The sequence below is a fragment of the Hydra vulgaris genome, chromosome 03 (genome assembly GCF_038396675.1).
Source record: "Hydra vulgaris chromosome 03, alternate assembly HydraT2T_AEP".
In the NCBI taxonomy this organism is placed as follows: Eukaryota; Metazoa; Cnidaria; class Hydrozoa; order Anthoathecata; family Hydridae; genus Hydra; species Hydra vulgaris.
This window is the reverse complement of record NC_088922.1, coordinates 28,423,121-28,439,812: the sequence shown is the minus strand read 5'-3', so window position 1 is coordinate 28,439,812 and position 16,692 is coordinate 28,423,121. Positions and strand designations below refer to the sequence as shown.

General features: G+C 28.8%; 1 protein-coding gene across 2 annotated transcripts in view; it reads left to right on the top strand.

The window, feature by feature from the left end:
* LOC100211263 (palmitoyltransferase ZDHHC14) overlaps positions 1–16,692 on the top strand; it is a 108,959-nt gene that overhangs the window by 27,279 nt on the left and 64,988 nt on the right. For both annotated transcript variants that reach the window (XM_065792876.1, XM_065792877.1), the window contains exon 3: positions 14,851–15,006. In XM_065792876.1, coding sequence (XP_065648948.1) covers positions 14,851–15,006 — 156 coding nt within the window. The remainder of the gene's footprint in view (positions 1–14,850; positions 15,007–16,692) is intronic.

The window sequence follows — 16,692 nt, the reverse complement described above, 5'->3', positions numbered from 1 at the left end:
TGATTAATTAATGAAAGGCAAAAAGTAAAGAAACATTTTTGCTCAATTTGAACTATTTAAAAATATAGTTAGCAATAAAAATAAAGAACTAATGATTTTGAGGTCATAAATTCTGCCGCCATGTTTAAATAAGTGCTTTTAAGACTTACATCTCTCTTGCCACAACCTTGCTAGGGCACTTGGCTTTATAAATTAATAAATTAAAAAGTCATGCTATACTTTATAATGTTTAAAATCTATACTGTATTTTTTAACTAATACTGCCTAGTGGGCGATTTGTATGTGTTTTATAAGTATTATACCAAGCAAATTAATTTATTATTATTTTAATGAACATTCAGATCAAATGTGTTTTCCAATGTCATTTTTAGATTAATTATTAAAATCTAACACAGCTAGTGCATTTATAGCGTATTCCTTTTATAAAAATAGTTTAAATGCAATCTTTATACATAAAAATCTTCCAATCTTTTTAAAATTTTATATGAAATCTTTACACATAAAAAATCTTTGTTTCTTTAAAACACTCTACAAAAATAATACACAATAAAGTTTGTTAATCTAAAAAAGATTTTGCTCTTTGTATTTTGTGAGTATTTTACATTGTAGTTGAGAGAAGAAAAAAGCTAGAAATATGTTATACACAAGCTCAAAAGACAAGTCAACAATGATAAACATATAGATGTTTACCGTGTTAGCTTGTTTTTTGAACTTGTAGAAATCTACTTTTTGTTGCTCCACTAAAGTGATATACCTAAAAGTAACCTATAATAACTTCTTGTGCTAGTCGGTTTATATTTAGATTGTTTGGAAGTTATTATTCCAGCTTCAAAAATTTTCGAAAAAAATGAGTTGTTACCACACAAAATTCTGACAACTATCAATCAAACTTTAATGGAAATAGATGTTGAAATAAAATCGATTGGAAAAAAAGAAAAATTTTATGACAGCTTTGTAATGCACTATTTGGTCACTGATCAAAATGAAATTGATTGTTCCTTTCAAAGAGCTGGTGACAAACAAAAATAACCAAAAAATCCTACATTATTGTAACCATGGAGATGAGCAAGTTTGATCAAGATATAACAATTCAAAAAATGCATGAAATTAAATGTGATTTTTCCTAAACTTCATGATTTACTTTCAAGTAAATTTCACAATTACTCTTGTGAATTCTCCATGTATAGAAACATGAAATTTATCGATCCAATACACTGGATAGTGGAAGATGAAGACTCAAGGGAGTGGCGGAAATCAAGGCAATTAGTGACCAGTTTGAAACGCCATTAATAAATACTGGTTTTCAAAGTGGTGCTTCTTTATGAGAGTGGAAAAAACTTTTAATTAAAACTAAGTACGAGTCTCATCCCGTACAAATTTTATTGTTGGTCATTTTTAAACATGAAATTAAAAAGTTTCCAAATATAAGCAACATAGTTTTTGATATAATTGATATAAGTTATTTTAAAATGCATTAAGCGTTTTTCTTATGCAGCAAAATCTTGTAACAAGGCCTGCTATAATAACTTTTAGTCTTAAAATTTTCAAAACTTTAAGTCTAAAATTCTCTTATTTAAATAAATTTGCAATTGAAATTTGAAAATAAAAAAAAATTAGAAAAATTCAAAAGAATTTTAATGCTCATTAATTATAAATTTAATTGCAGCAGCGTATGTAATACCCAGTGGTATAGCGAGGATCTTACCTGAAAGTTAAAGGTATATCTAGCTACAGTAACAATATCAGATTTATAACATAGTGCAAATGAGGAAGAAAGTTTTATTTAAATCGTAAACATTTTGAATAGTTAATTATTTTTTGTTTCTTGTTTAAACTATTTTTTGTTTTTTTATATTTTACTTCTGTTCAAATTTTTTTTTTTTTTTAAATAATTTAAGCATATACTTAAACTTAAGGAAATATAATTCGATTTATTTGACCAAATTTTTTTCTTTCACTTTTTATTGCAAAAGAATTTGAATAAAAAAATTGAATGAAGCCATCAACTTAAAAATCATTTGAAGGAAAAAATTAATTATACTTAAATTTTTAAGTTTTAATTTCTAAGCATAGTATGCCTAGGGTCAAAAATTTCTGAAATTTTTTATCGCAAAAACTTTAAGTTTATTGCAATAAAAAATTTAAAAAAAGTTTTATCGCAATAAACTTATATAGTTTTATAAAATTCATTTCTTTGTTTCAAAAATATGCATTTTATCATCATAGTATTTGTGTATTCTTCTAATATTTCAGTTAAAAATATAAAAGACCCACAATAAAAAAAACACAGGTTTTTCAGTCAAATTTTTATAATCAAGTTTATCAATTTAAAAATCATGCATCTTATTTAAAAATCAATAAAATGCTCAAAGGGTTGGCATTTAAATAATTTTAAAAAACCTTTTACTTTTCCGATTGTTTTCACATTTTTTGTTTCACTCTCGTAATTTTCATAAGCTGAAAGAAAAGCTGAAAGAAAGGCATGTCTTGAGAAGACTAGAAAGTGCTCTTCTGTGTCCAACAAATCTTTAACCAGTTATTTTCGGTAAAATATAATATAAAAATATTAGTTATTCCTCTTTTTTTCTATTCCTATTTTTGGTAAAATATAATAAGTTATTCCTTTTGTAGCAGCCTCAACTTCACTTTTTAATTTAATGGAATTTTTCAGTAGGTAATAACTTGATAAATAAAATTCTTCAGTCCTAATAAATTCTGTTATATCTTTAAAAGTATCTTTAACTGCTAATTCAATTCTGTGGTTAATATAATGTATTTTCAATAACCATTTGCAAGATGTTTGTAACTGTGTTAGGGCACCATTGTTTTCAACAAAATTAACACTTGCACTGTCAGCTGTGGCTGAAACAAGTTTTTATTATAATCTTTAGTACATATTTAAAAAAATGAATTATCTGACTGAAAGACACTGTTAATTCCAGCAATTATTCAGTTTGAGTCACTTCAACTAAGTTGTGAAATTTCCAATAACTCGGTAACCATATATAAATCGGCATTTCTTTGTGCTCTGTGCGGACTAAAACAAGTTCTTTTTCTTTTCCAGATTTTCATGCTTGACTTCCATCGCTAAGTATCGAAAAGAAGTTGTAATTTTTAAGAATTTCAAAACACTTCTCACATACAGTATTGGCACAACACTGAACCCTGTTTCTTTACAATCAAACTTTATTAAACATAAAGAAACAGGGTTCACAAACAGTGAACCCTGTTTCTTTACGTTTAATAAAGTTTGATCCTGTGATGCATACACACTCAACCTTAAGATATAATAAAATACTTATATAATCAATATTTTCATGCAAATAATTGGGAACTACAATTAAAGTTTAAATTTGAACTTGGTTTGTACATTTCACAAATCCACAGTTATTAGTTAAAAAGTAACAAATTTGACAAGAAACCAAAACTTACATGAAAAATGTACATGAGAGTTGTATGGCAAGCCATTTCATTAGCTATTTTTACCAAGTTTTTGTAGTAATTATTTGTATATCTTTCTTTCGCTGTCAATATTGTTGAACACAAACTAATGTTGAGTTTCTTGATTTCCACCTAGTAGAAATAGAAGATACAATTTCTTAAAAGTTCATAAATAAATTGTAAACAAATTTCTCAAAATATATGAAGTTAATTAAGAATTCAATTGAAATTAGACAGTTTGATGACCTTATTTTATTTTGGGTTCATTTACGTAGTAAATCATTATTATGTATTTAAATTTTAAAAATGATTTTTATTTTAAAAAAGTAAACTAACTCAAATTTAAAAACAATTTGTTTAAAATATAAAATGAATAAAAAGTATGACTATTAACCTCTTGATCTTTGTCGTTTGCTTTTGCTTATTTATTTTCCTTTAAATCATTTGAAAATTGGATTGCATTTCTGTGGATAGTACTTTGTTAATACTAAGAAATGCCATCATTTTTAATGTAATGTGTCCCGATTATATAACGTAATGTGGCTGATCTTATTGCTTCTTTGGTATTGGCCAAGATATTATCTTGATAAAGCACATATACATTACAGAAGATTTTTACAATATACGTAATTCCATTCTCTTTAGCAGTTTCTGTACAAAAAATTTCTGAAAGATTCCATTTTTCAAAAGTTTTCAAAGTGACTGTTTTTATTCATATGTTATCCATTTGATAAATTATGATAATATGATAAACTTAAAAAATGTATAGAAAGGTTGAACATTTGATTTGTTGAAAGCCATAGTTAACATAAAACCCCTTATATAGAAAATGAAAATGTCATTAGGAAATACAAATAACTATCATAAGCTAGAAGTTTATTCCGCTTTTTTAAAAACACGTTGCCATTATCTTATTTTAAACAATATTAGTCTAGGAACAAATTTAAGGCGCATTAAATGATAGCCAGCCTTACTAAGTGTAACAATTATTTTTCTTTAAAATATAATTATTGTAGCCACATGTCTTTAATTTTTTTCCAAATGAAGCTAGCATAAAATTTTCTTAACTGATAGTTATTAACTAAGTAACGTTTTAGTTGTGAGCAATGTAATAGTTCCTGTTACCAAAGAAAAATCCATAAAATCATCGTGATTACAGGAAAAACATTTTTAGAAACAAGAAAAAGTTAATTATGCTAAATAGTATCATTTTTTTTCTCAAGTATTTGTTATAAATATATTTTTGTATAGACTTTTATAAATATCATCGAGGAGGTAATTTGAGTTTGAATACTCAAGTAGCCAAATCTGGTCAATCATTTGCAATCTGACTGAATCTATTTTGTTTCTTCTACTAGTTGTTACAAGTTTCATTTAATTATAGTTACAATTTCATACTATTTTGCAGTTTTAAACAGTGCTTAAGTAAAGCAAATATACTATCAACAATTTTTTTAAAAAAAACTTGACTTTGGTAAAATATTCATCTACTACTCATAAACTTGTTCATCATTTCTAATTGACGTTCTTTCTATGACCAAATGACCAATCTAAAAAATTATTGGTAATGAAAAAACTTCGAAAAACCAAAAAAGCAACTTCAGCACTAAAAAGTCATTTATTTCTAAGTTTGTTAAGTCTAGTGTTGACTTTTCCCTCTTCTTAAGGAGGATGGGGAGATGGGGGAAGGGTGACAACCCCTTTCCCATACTCCCCATGAATTTGCCCTTGGATCTTGCCAATCGATGGTCAGGCAATACTTTAATAAACAGTTAATCATAAGCACTTTTTTTTATGTATTTTTTAAATTAAGTATGATGAAAAATTTAAGCTTGAAACTTAAGCTATTTTTGAATTTTTAATTAAAAAAAAATAAATTAAACAAACTTTTTTTTTAACTAAAAATCAATTAGTTCACAATTGCGGTTATATGCTTTTACTTACAACCTAATATCTTCTGAATAACACATCACATAAACAATATCAAAAGATAATTTAAATATTCTAAAAGATATAAGTTTTTGTGTAACGTAAAACAGTTTAACGCGCAGGAAAATCGCCTTTTCACACTTAAAATGCAAGCAGTGTAATATTTATTAACAAGGCCTGCTATAGTAAATTAACTGGTTGTTTTGATTTAGTTTATATGTAAATTTACTGCGATGTACTTGGTATTCATTCAGTAAATCAAACTAAATGTAACTTTAAAATATTATTGGCTTCCATGCAGAGATTTAATTTAAATAGGGTATAGTTGCGGTTCTGATAATTTAATAAATATTTTGCAAATCTTGCTTGGATCTAAAAACTTTTTAAAAATCTTTCTGGGATCAAAATGCAGACAAATAACACAAAACGCAAAAATACTTAATACTAATTTAGAAGAAAATCAGTATAAAAGTGCAAAAAACAGAATTTGTTAGAATTTATTCTCATCAGATTCTTGCTACCTTGAATGTTTGACAGCTGGTGCAATTTTAAAAAAATAGGAAGAACTAAAGGTTCGAAATACAAACTTGGAAAAAAGGGTAAAAGAAAAATAAAGCTTTCAAAATTATTTATTAAAACGAAAAAGTTTATATCTTGTTGATTTTCTTGTTGAAAAGAATGAAAATAATATTAACATAGAGGCAAATATGTATAATCATTAGAACAAAGAAATTATAAATTAAACGTTTGCAAACTCTTCATTAGTTCTGATATAAAAAGAGAATGCAGCATTATTGATTTTAATATTAGAAATAGTCATGATTTTATTGTTGATTTTCTGTATTATTTAGTCCTTTATTATATGAACATAAAAAATATGATTTTATCACCTTAATGAATTTTCAACATTATTCCTCCTACCTAATAGTCTTTACATTCATTTATGTTTTTTACCTAGATGACATCATCTACAATCTGATTCTATTATCAGATCTCCCAGGCCTTTGTAACTAAATGGCTCCCTTGATCACTTTTTGCGATCTTGTTGCATTTTTGCGATTTGTTGCATAAACAATTAAAAATTTATTCATAGTGGCTGGTGAGCCCCAACTACTTCTTAACTAAGGTACATCACAGCGACAAAAAATGGGCATTAAGCTATCCTGCTGGATGTGGTTATGGCGCTCAATGACCTTATGACTATGCTGACAATCATGTGCATGTTCATTCAGATGCTCCACAGTGCACATTGGATCAGCGCTCGCTGACTATGTACTTTGATCTAAAATCTCACTTCATAGCACATCATTCCACACCAGTACAGTGGTGTACCCTCCGGTTTTTTCCCAGTCGCCCTGCAGGGGAAAACAGTTTTTATTTCTCTTTTGAGTTGTCCACAATGATAATCAGTAGTCCAGTGTAAAAGTTTTTTTTTTGTATTTTTCTCAGGTGAAACTAATGATATTTTTAAAGTTTTAGTTTATGCAAAGCCGTGTACTTTGTTTTTAAAGAGCAAATTATTATAAGTTTGTTAGGGAAAAAGCTATAAAAAACAAAACAAAAAACTTTAATAAAAGTAGATAAGTATCTAGAAAATATAAAGTGGATATTCAAATATTATAAAAAACTTAAGGAACTTTTACAAATACTTAAAAAACTTTATAAAAATGTAGTTTATAAAAAGTTTGGCATTGTGAAAAACGTTACTAATAGTCCGTAAAAACGCGCATTATTTTTAAAATCAACCAATAAAAAGCTTTTATCAGTTGATTTTAAAATTAACACATGTTTTTACGGACCATTAGTAACGGTCTTCATAATGCTAAACTTTTGATACAGTACGGTTTTATATAGTTGTTTCAGTTCTTTAATAAGTTTTAAATATTATTTTAATATCCACTCTATTTTTCTAGATGCTTTTCTACTTCAATTAAAATATAATTTTATTAATAAATACACTCTTATAAGTAACAAGCTGTCTGCTCGTCTTGCCAGGCTACTGACAGAAATTTTTTTAAAATTTCAGTTGCATTTGGAAAAAACGAGTTGTCCCGTGCCACCGGACGAATATGATGGTACAACACTGCAGTATGGGGTTGTAGCTCATTTGGCTAAGAGTAGCTTGTGGCCTATGATGAGTAATGTGTGCATTCGATCAATTGAAATCCATTCTGTAGGTCTTACGCCTGGCTCTGATGTGCAAGCCCATAAGCGCATTGAGTGAATGTGTTTAGCTTTCTATTCACCTGAGATGAAAACAAAATGAGACTAATGCAATACATCATCACACCTGTAGGCATTAACAGTCTCTAAAATCAGTAGATCAAATATTTTTTCTTTATTGCTTATGTCCTACACACAGTAGAACATAGAGTGACTAGAGCTTTAGTTGTTTCTCCCTATTGCCCCATGCCCCCTTAGCATCCATTCTTCGTTCTTCTACTTCACAAAAGTCTTGCCACACAGTTTATATTTTCTTATGATCATTATTTTTTATTCAGCAACATCTACAATCTATTTTTATTTTCACATCTTCCAGGTCTACATAACTGGACAGCTCCGTTGGTAACTTTTTGCGATCTTTGTGTCGCATAAATATTTAAAAATATGATTTTATTACCTTAATTTTCAACTTTTATGACTCTTTTTATCTTTTTGTGTATAAAAGAGTTCAGAACTATTTATCAACTATTTATATTGCACTATTTTTAAGTGTGTGAAAAGTTAACAATTGAAGAGGTCGTGCAATCAAAAAGAATTTTGAAAGATTCAAGGAATATATTTATTTAAATTCAAATAAAAATAAACAATTCAATCAAAAGTTTGGATTATTTGATGGAGTAATGTTTTATTTATTGGCACTAGCATTATAATTAGTTTATGTTACTTCATAATTAGTAAACTTTTAACAATGTTTGTGTGCTTGTATACCTTTGTAAAATTTAAATTTTGTTTTTACAAATTTAACTGTTTATTTACTGTGTTATTTTTTCACTAATTGCAGTTTTTCTCTTTTTTTTCTTTGTGTATATAATGATTCCTTTGTGTAATCTTTATACAAGTACTAATATCAAAAAAATCAGGTTTGAAAATATTAGTAACCATTTTGAACAAATTTTTCAAGGTTCAAATTTAACCTTTCTTGAAAATTATGGGTTAAAACTTATTCATAAACATTTTTTAAAATATGTACTAATTTTATTTTGTCCTAATTTTTAAAAGAAATTAATATACATATTAAATAAATATATTTTTAATACTTTTATTTTAAAAATATAATTTTAACTGTCAATGTTAAGAGTGCTGCAGACTTTGTTTTAAAGCATTACACATAGAAAGATTTATGTACGCCTTAAGCAATTTTACATAAGCAGTAAGCGATTTTGGTTAAGCGTCTTTTTATCATTTTTTAACTTTTTAATTATTTAACTTTTTAATTAAAAATTTAAAAATGAATAAAGTACCAAAAACTATAAAACACAAAAAACCATCATCATCACCAAGTTCCCTAAACCTATCATTAATTCATATTCGTAGTCTTCGAAATAACTTTTCTTCTGTTGAGTCTTGTCTCTTGCAAAGTTCAGCAGACCTACTTACTCTTTGTGAGACTAATTTGAGTTCAGCTGTCTCATCTTGCGATCTTAAAGTTGATGGTTATCTTCCTTAAGTTCATAAAGATTCCAATAGTCACATGCTTGGCCAGGACATTTACATTTTAAATTACATTTGAAAGAATTCTTTCAAATTACATTTAAAAGAACTCACAGGAAGAATTGTCAGGAAATTACGTTTGAATCCACAGACTATTCTTTTATGTGCTTTCGTATAGCACCACTTCACTCTATTGCCTTTTTATTTGTTCTATATCGCTCTCCTTCCTCTCGAGACTGCACTCTTTTTGATGTTATTTCAGGTCCTCTCTCTTTATCCATCAGCCAATATTGTTGTTGGTGACTTTAATGCTCATCACACTGAATGGTTTGGCTCTAGTGTCAGTGACTCTACAGGCATTTAAACTTACAACTTTTGTTCTTCTCAATCCTTAACTCAAATAATCAATTTACAACTCGCTTTCCAGACAACCCAAATCATTTACCTTCTCTACTCGTTTTATGTTTTGCTTCTGATCCAAGCCAGTGCTCAGTTTCTCCATATTCACCCTTAGGTGCTTCTGATCACAGTTTGATCTCTTTAAAACTAATATCTCATTCTTCTTCATCACCTGAATCCCCCTATTATGGTACCTCTTTCAACTACCTTAAAGCTGACTGGGATTCTATCCGTTATTTTATACTTGATGACCCTTGGGTAGAAATCTTTTGTCTTCCTGTCGACAAATGTGCTTCTTACATAACTTTGTTGATTCAGACTGGCATGGAATCTTTTTTTCTCTCTCAACGATACCAGGTCAATCCTCACTCTCCGCCATGGTTTTCCTCACATTGTGATGCTGCGATTGCCAATCGAAACTGTTAGTTCCATATCTATCAGCAAAACAATTCTCCAGAAAACAGACGTCTGTTTATTACTGCTAGAAACCATTAAAAAAAGGTTTTGTCTAACGCCAAAGCCTGCTATACTCAGCTCGTGAAATCTTGTATCTCATCACAAAAATTAGGCTCTCATGACTTCTGGAGAATCTTTAATAGCATTAATAATCAGGGCAAATCTTTAATTCCACCCCTCTTGTATGATTCAGACTTTGTCACCTCACCTAAAGACAAAGCTGAATTGATTGCTAAAAACTTTTCATCAATATTATCTCTTGATTCCACTAGTTGCATTCTACCTGATATTGCCAACAAACAGGTTGATCCATTGCTTGACATTTGTATCACTCCAGCTTCTGTATCTTAAGTGATTTCCTGCTTAGACTCTTCTACAGCTTGTGGCCCAGACAACATAGCTGTTATTGTCTTGCAGTATTGTTCTCCGGAGCTGTCATCTATACTCTCAAAACTATTCAACAAGTGCTTATCAGAGTCCAGCCTGATGGAAAGCCTGTTTTCCAGCCTGATGGAAAGCAGCATCTGTTATCCCTATCTTCAAAAATTCTGGAGAGCGATCTGATTCGTACAACTACCGTCCCATTAGTCTTCTTCCTATCTTAAGCAAGGTTTTAGAATCTTTAATTAACAAACACATAATTTCTCATCTTGAATCTAATAACTTACTTTCTGACCATCAATATGGATTTCGATCTTCTCGTTCTACAGCTGATTTGCTAACAGTAATAACCAATAGGTTTTATTGTGCATTTGATAAAGGTGGAGAGGTTAAAGCCATCACTGTTGACATTTCAAAAGCTTTTGATAAAGTTTGGTATGCTTGTCTTCTCCATAAGCTTTCTTCTTATGGTGTATCTGGCAACATCTTCAAGTTTGTTGAATCCTTCCTTACCAATCGTAGTATAAAAGTTGTCCTCGATGGACAGCACTCTTCTTATTCTGTAACTTCAGGGGTTCCTCAAGATTCTTTCCTTGAAACTATACTCTTTTTAATTTACATTAACGATCTTCCAGATATTCTCACATCTAACGTGGCATCGTTTGCTGAAGTAACTACCATTTATTCTTGTCGTGATAAGAAGCCAACACTCTCTGATTGCTTGGAGGGGTCATTTGAGCTTGAAAAGGATCTCTCTTCTACTACAGCATGGGGCTCACAGTGGCTGGTGAACTTCAATACAGATAAAACTCAATTTTTTTCAGGCAATCGTTATCGCAATACTTTAGATCTTCCTATATTTAATGAATGGTAATGTACTCGATGAGTACATCATCCACTCTTCATCATCTAGGATTAACTCTTACTTCCGATCTTTCTTGGAAACCATATATCAAATCTGTTGCAAAATTACCATCTGCTAAGGTTGCATCTTTTTATCGAGCTCAACACTTTCTTACTTCGGATTCTATTCTCTATATCTATAAATCTTAAATCCGGCCTTGTATGGAATACTGTTGCCATATCTGGGGTGAATCTTCTAATGATGGCCTTTCTTTTTTAGACAAGGTGCAAAAAGGCATTGTAAACATAGTTGGACATGCTCTTGCAGCCATCCTCCAACCATTATCACATCATAGTAATGTTGCTTCTCTTTCTCTTTTCTACAAATACTATAATGAGCACTGCTCTAAAGAACTTGCATCTCTTGATGCCATCTACTAAAAATCATTCTCGTGTTACTCGTCATTGAATTAAGTCTCATCCTTTTTCTGTGATTGTTCCTAAGTGCTCCAAAAACTCTTGTTTGTCTAGTTTTTTTCCTCAAATATCAGTTCTTTGGAATTCTTTTTCTTCATCTTGATTTCCTGATTTATATAATTTGCAATCTTTTAAGTCGTCCGTCTATCGTTATCTTGGTCTACAATCTTCATCTTTTCTCTTCCAGTAACTTTTAACTCTAATTAGTGGTTGTTTGCAGCCTTGTTGGAAGTCAAGATGTTTAAAAAAAAAAAAAAGGTAGGCAGTAATTTGTAGATCTAAATATTTTAGAGGTCGAAATCAGGTCGGCAAAAAAAATATTTATATAAGTTTAAAATAAGGAAATAAATTTTATGTTATCGGATAAAATAAGGAAAAAAGTTTTTATATATTTTTTTTATAACAATATTGTTAAGTTTAAAGATACTTTATAAATATTTTACTAAGATATTGATCTTGACTTTGTAATTCACCTCCCCAAGGCTGAGAAGGCCACTACAGATGAGGAGGCTACTTGTGGTTATAACCCTCTCAACTCTATAACTCCGAAACATGAACCTTGACAAACAAGGCCTCTGCGCAGAGAAACAAGTTGAGCGTGGTACTGCCAGGGGCGTGGTGGGAATTTTAACTTTTAACATTGTAAATATGTATATTGTGTAAAGTTACATTTACTTGAGTTACACTTTTCTGTTACTCAACAAAATTTCATAACAAGGTATGTGTGTGTGTAATTCACCCCACTAAAGCCAAAGGACCACTACATTCGCAGAAAATACTTTTTTATTTTTATTTTTTTATTGTGATTACAACTCTCTCTGAACTCGTTAACTTCTCATTAACGCAAACCTTGACAAACAAAGTTGCTGCTCAGAGCAACAAGCTGAGTGCAGTACTACCAGAGACGTGGTGGGGATCGAACTCAGAACAATAATGGTATCGATTTAAATTCAAATATGTTCAATTCTTGATAAAAGGTCTTCACATTCCTTAATATAGATGTTTGTTAGCACAAAACTAACACAAACAAAACTCATTACTAACTATTATGTTGATGTTTTTCTGTTGAATATTAGATTGTTACTGAGTCCTCTACTTTATGTCTTTAAAGATTTTCTTTTATTACTGACCTTTTATGGAGTTCATGTATTCAATCTAAAGTTAGTGTATGCTAAGTATAGCGTATGTTTCTCGTTATTGTGCTCGTCATTTTATTACTCTTCTTATTTTCTTACTACCTGTTTGATCTATTTTAGTATGGAATACTTTTGTCACTTTTTTGTAGTTTTTTTATTACTTATTTTTTCTTTAAATGCTTTCTTTCTTCTAGGCAAGGTTCAAAAATGTATTGTAAATATATGTATTTGTATAATATAATCAATTTATGGTTTTTAGTTATAAACTAACTTTACTTATAATTAACTTTAGTTATAATTAGTTATAAGCACAGTTATAGCCAAAACTAACCAGCCACTCATAATTGTTATAGTAACTTCTTAAATAATATGTGTGCTTGCGACACACAATCACTCATTGCTTAAGTGATTGAATAGTTATCAACCTGTTAAAAATTATCTTATATACTCTATATTCATTGAAATTATTTTTAATGAATCAGTCATTATTAAAATACACATGTTTTTACCATTCCAAAAACTGACAACATGATATGTTGTTTAGCTGTGAAAGACATACATATTTCAAACTCACATGTTCTTACTCAAATGCCTCCTAACAAAAATATGAGTGCCTGCACAGTTCAAAGACATCTTGCCAAAGACTTTAATCTTTAATTTTATGTGCTGCATTAAAACCATGTCTTTTTCAAAAAAATATTTATGATTGCCTCATGTTTTGCAGAAAAAAAGAAGAAAAAGGATTGGACAGTTAAAATGAGGCAACATGTCATGTTCTCATATAGTTATCAGCACACAAAGTTAATGTTCATCTGCCACCAAACTCATGCTTCAATCCACAATACATTCCATCTTTTGTTAAGCAATGTCCAGCAACTGTGATTTTGGGTGCAATCAATAGTTAAACCAAAACAATCAGTCACCTGATGTGCTGGTTTACACCTTTTACAACAAGGTGACACTGTCAGTGTTGTAAGTTATTTGGAAATTTTTAAAAACAATTTGTCTAATTTGTTTCAAATTAGAAAGTTCGATATTTTGATGCATGGCAAGCCGACTTGCCATCAGGTAAAAATTTTTAAAGCATTCCCCAAGAAAATGCAATTAATGTTCTTGCACTCTAGCCAGGGAATTCACCCAATTTAAATGCCATCGAAAAATTTTGGGTAAAATTGAAAGCAAAAATTTGTAAACAGAACCTAATCTCACTAACAGGGTTGAGAAAAGCCATAATGAATGTTGTCTTAAAATAATGTCGAATATTGTGAAATAAAAAGTTTCTCTTGTATATTTAAAAAACTGAATTAATTAAAAAAATTATTTTTTGATTAAATTTATTAAAATAATCACTTTCATTCTTCTATTTAGCATTATGTTATATCAGTAATGTCTTAAAACTTCTTAAATTGTTCACCAAATAATTTCAGTTATTGATCTTCAATTACTTACTTTATATTAAGTAAAAAATCAGAAATAAAAATCAAAGGAAAAACAAATTTATATAAAAAAATGATTTTGTTATAAAATACAGTAACAATATAACTGAGTCTTCTTCACCTTATCTTTAACTTACCTTCAAGTTCTTTAGCTTCTTTATCATATCTTTATATTTTTCCTTAGTTCATATATTTTTTAAATTAGTAATTAATGTATTATTTAGTAAAATGAATGAGAATTATCTAAATATTTTTATTTTGTGAATCAAATAACATAATTTAAAAGAGTTAAAATGTAAATGATAATTTAAATCTTGTATTTTACTTTTATTGCATAGTCCCATCATTGTAAGATTGTATCTCTTTCTCTTTTCTAAAATTCTATTATAGTCTCTGCTTAAACAAGCTATTAACTCAAGTTCCATTAATCAAAACTCATTATCGCTTGAATTGTCATCCTTTTTACTGTATCTTTAAGATTGTAATAAAGGTTACATCTCTTCTACCAAAACATAATCTTGATTCACTCGTGGTTTAGAAAATCTCCATCTTTTTAATTATTCCAAAAATACTTTTATTCTAGTTGTTTTTTTTAAAAACTTCAGAATTCTTTAGAACCACTGTTTAATATTACTTGCAGCCATTTTAAAAATAAATTTATTCAAAAAAAAGAAATGTTAAGATTTTTTTGTTTTTAGTTCCAGCCACTAATGAACCTGGAGTTTATCGACCTCCAGCTAGACAACTTGATATTGAAATTAAAGGAAAACAATTTAAACTTAAGTATTGCTTCACTTGTAAAATATTCCGTCCACCTAGAGCATCACATTGTAGTATGTGTGATAATTGCGTTGGTAAGAATTTTTTTTAGATTTAGTTTTTATAAAGTATTTTTTACATGCTTTATACTGTAATTTCCTTTAAAGAATTGATTTAATTTGTTAAATGATTTTTAAAAAGCATTTATTATGTTATTAAATATATACCTCATTTGGAAGATATTTTCTTATTTTAATTTGAAATCATTCCTGGCATGAAATATGTATCATCTGAATTTATACTTAAAGTGCCATAATCCGTACATAAATGTTTTTTTTTTTTTCACTTTATTATTAATGTAAATTATTGTGTTAAAAATTACCTGTTAAGTTAGTTTAACTGTTTTACAACTTTTCCAGATTATGCAAAAATGCGCACAAAAAAAAAAGTGCTAAAGTAAACTATAGGTTTAAGTTACACAAATTTTTCAATTAAATGATGGAGGATTAAAATTAGAAATGTTCGATAAGATTTTATTGGTGTAGGGGAGAGTAATGACTTGGAGGTGAGTGTACCTTGGAGGCACGTCAATTGTGCTGCCATCTTGAGTGATGAATTCAAACTGAAATTTTAGTTTCATGTATTGACCTGTAAAGGCTCATAATGAGTTGTTTTACCACGGCTTAACACATTTGTTGTTGCAATAAAAATAAAAATATGTTTCTGGTACCAAAAAGTAATTTTTTAGAGAGCATTCTTTTTTTACTACAACTGTAGGTATGAACTTTGTTTTAAAACTGATTATCCAAAATTGTAAAATGCGTTTTCAGCTGCATTTATGCATGCTTGAAACTGCTTAACTCCTAACCTATACCCATATGGTAGTGGTTTTGTAAAATCTGTGGTAGCAGTGTACCTTGGAGGTAGCTAATGTTGTGTACCTTGGTGGTACCATCAAGGTACAAACTTGCACGATTTCGTAAATACTGTTATAAGTAATATTTGTTATGAAAGTATTTTTTTAATGTAATATATTATTATAGTTTATTATGATATTTTTTTTGTTTATTAAGAATTTCTTTAGTATAATATGTGTGTATTTCTTTGTTAATTGTAATTATTTTTTTCAAATTGTTATTTTCTCTTTGATAATTTTCTTGAATTATTAAAGAGATTATAAAACTGTGCACGAGTTGGACAAATTAGACATGGTCTTTTAGTTGTCACATATCTCTATTACAGGAGGTTCAGCACGACAGCTAGAAAAACTCATTTGGCATTAGCTTTGATTACCTGAATGTAGAGTAGATAAATGCTAAATCAAAGTGAAATACTTATTATTACTAAACTTTAATGTAGATATTTGTTATTACTCTTTTCTTAATCAACATTATTTCTTTTGTATGTTTTTAATACTTCTAAGTATAAATTAGTTTAAATTTATAGTAATATATAATTTGAACTTATGTTGAAATTATGTATTATTATAAATTTAAATATAGTTATCAATTAATATATAGTTAATATAAATCTAACTAGATAGATTAATATTATCTCTAATGTGAAGTCCAATTATCCTTTAAGTAAACATTATATCAAACTTCTACCATGTTGAGTACTTAATCTGTTAAAACAATAATACCTCCAAGGTACAAAATACATACCTCCAAGGTACACCACCGGTGGTGTACCTTAGCTGTAATGTAAGCTGTTTTTTAAACTTAAAAAAAGGGATGAAAAAATGTCTGTTTAATAAAAAATCCTAGAGTAACTAATATCAT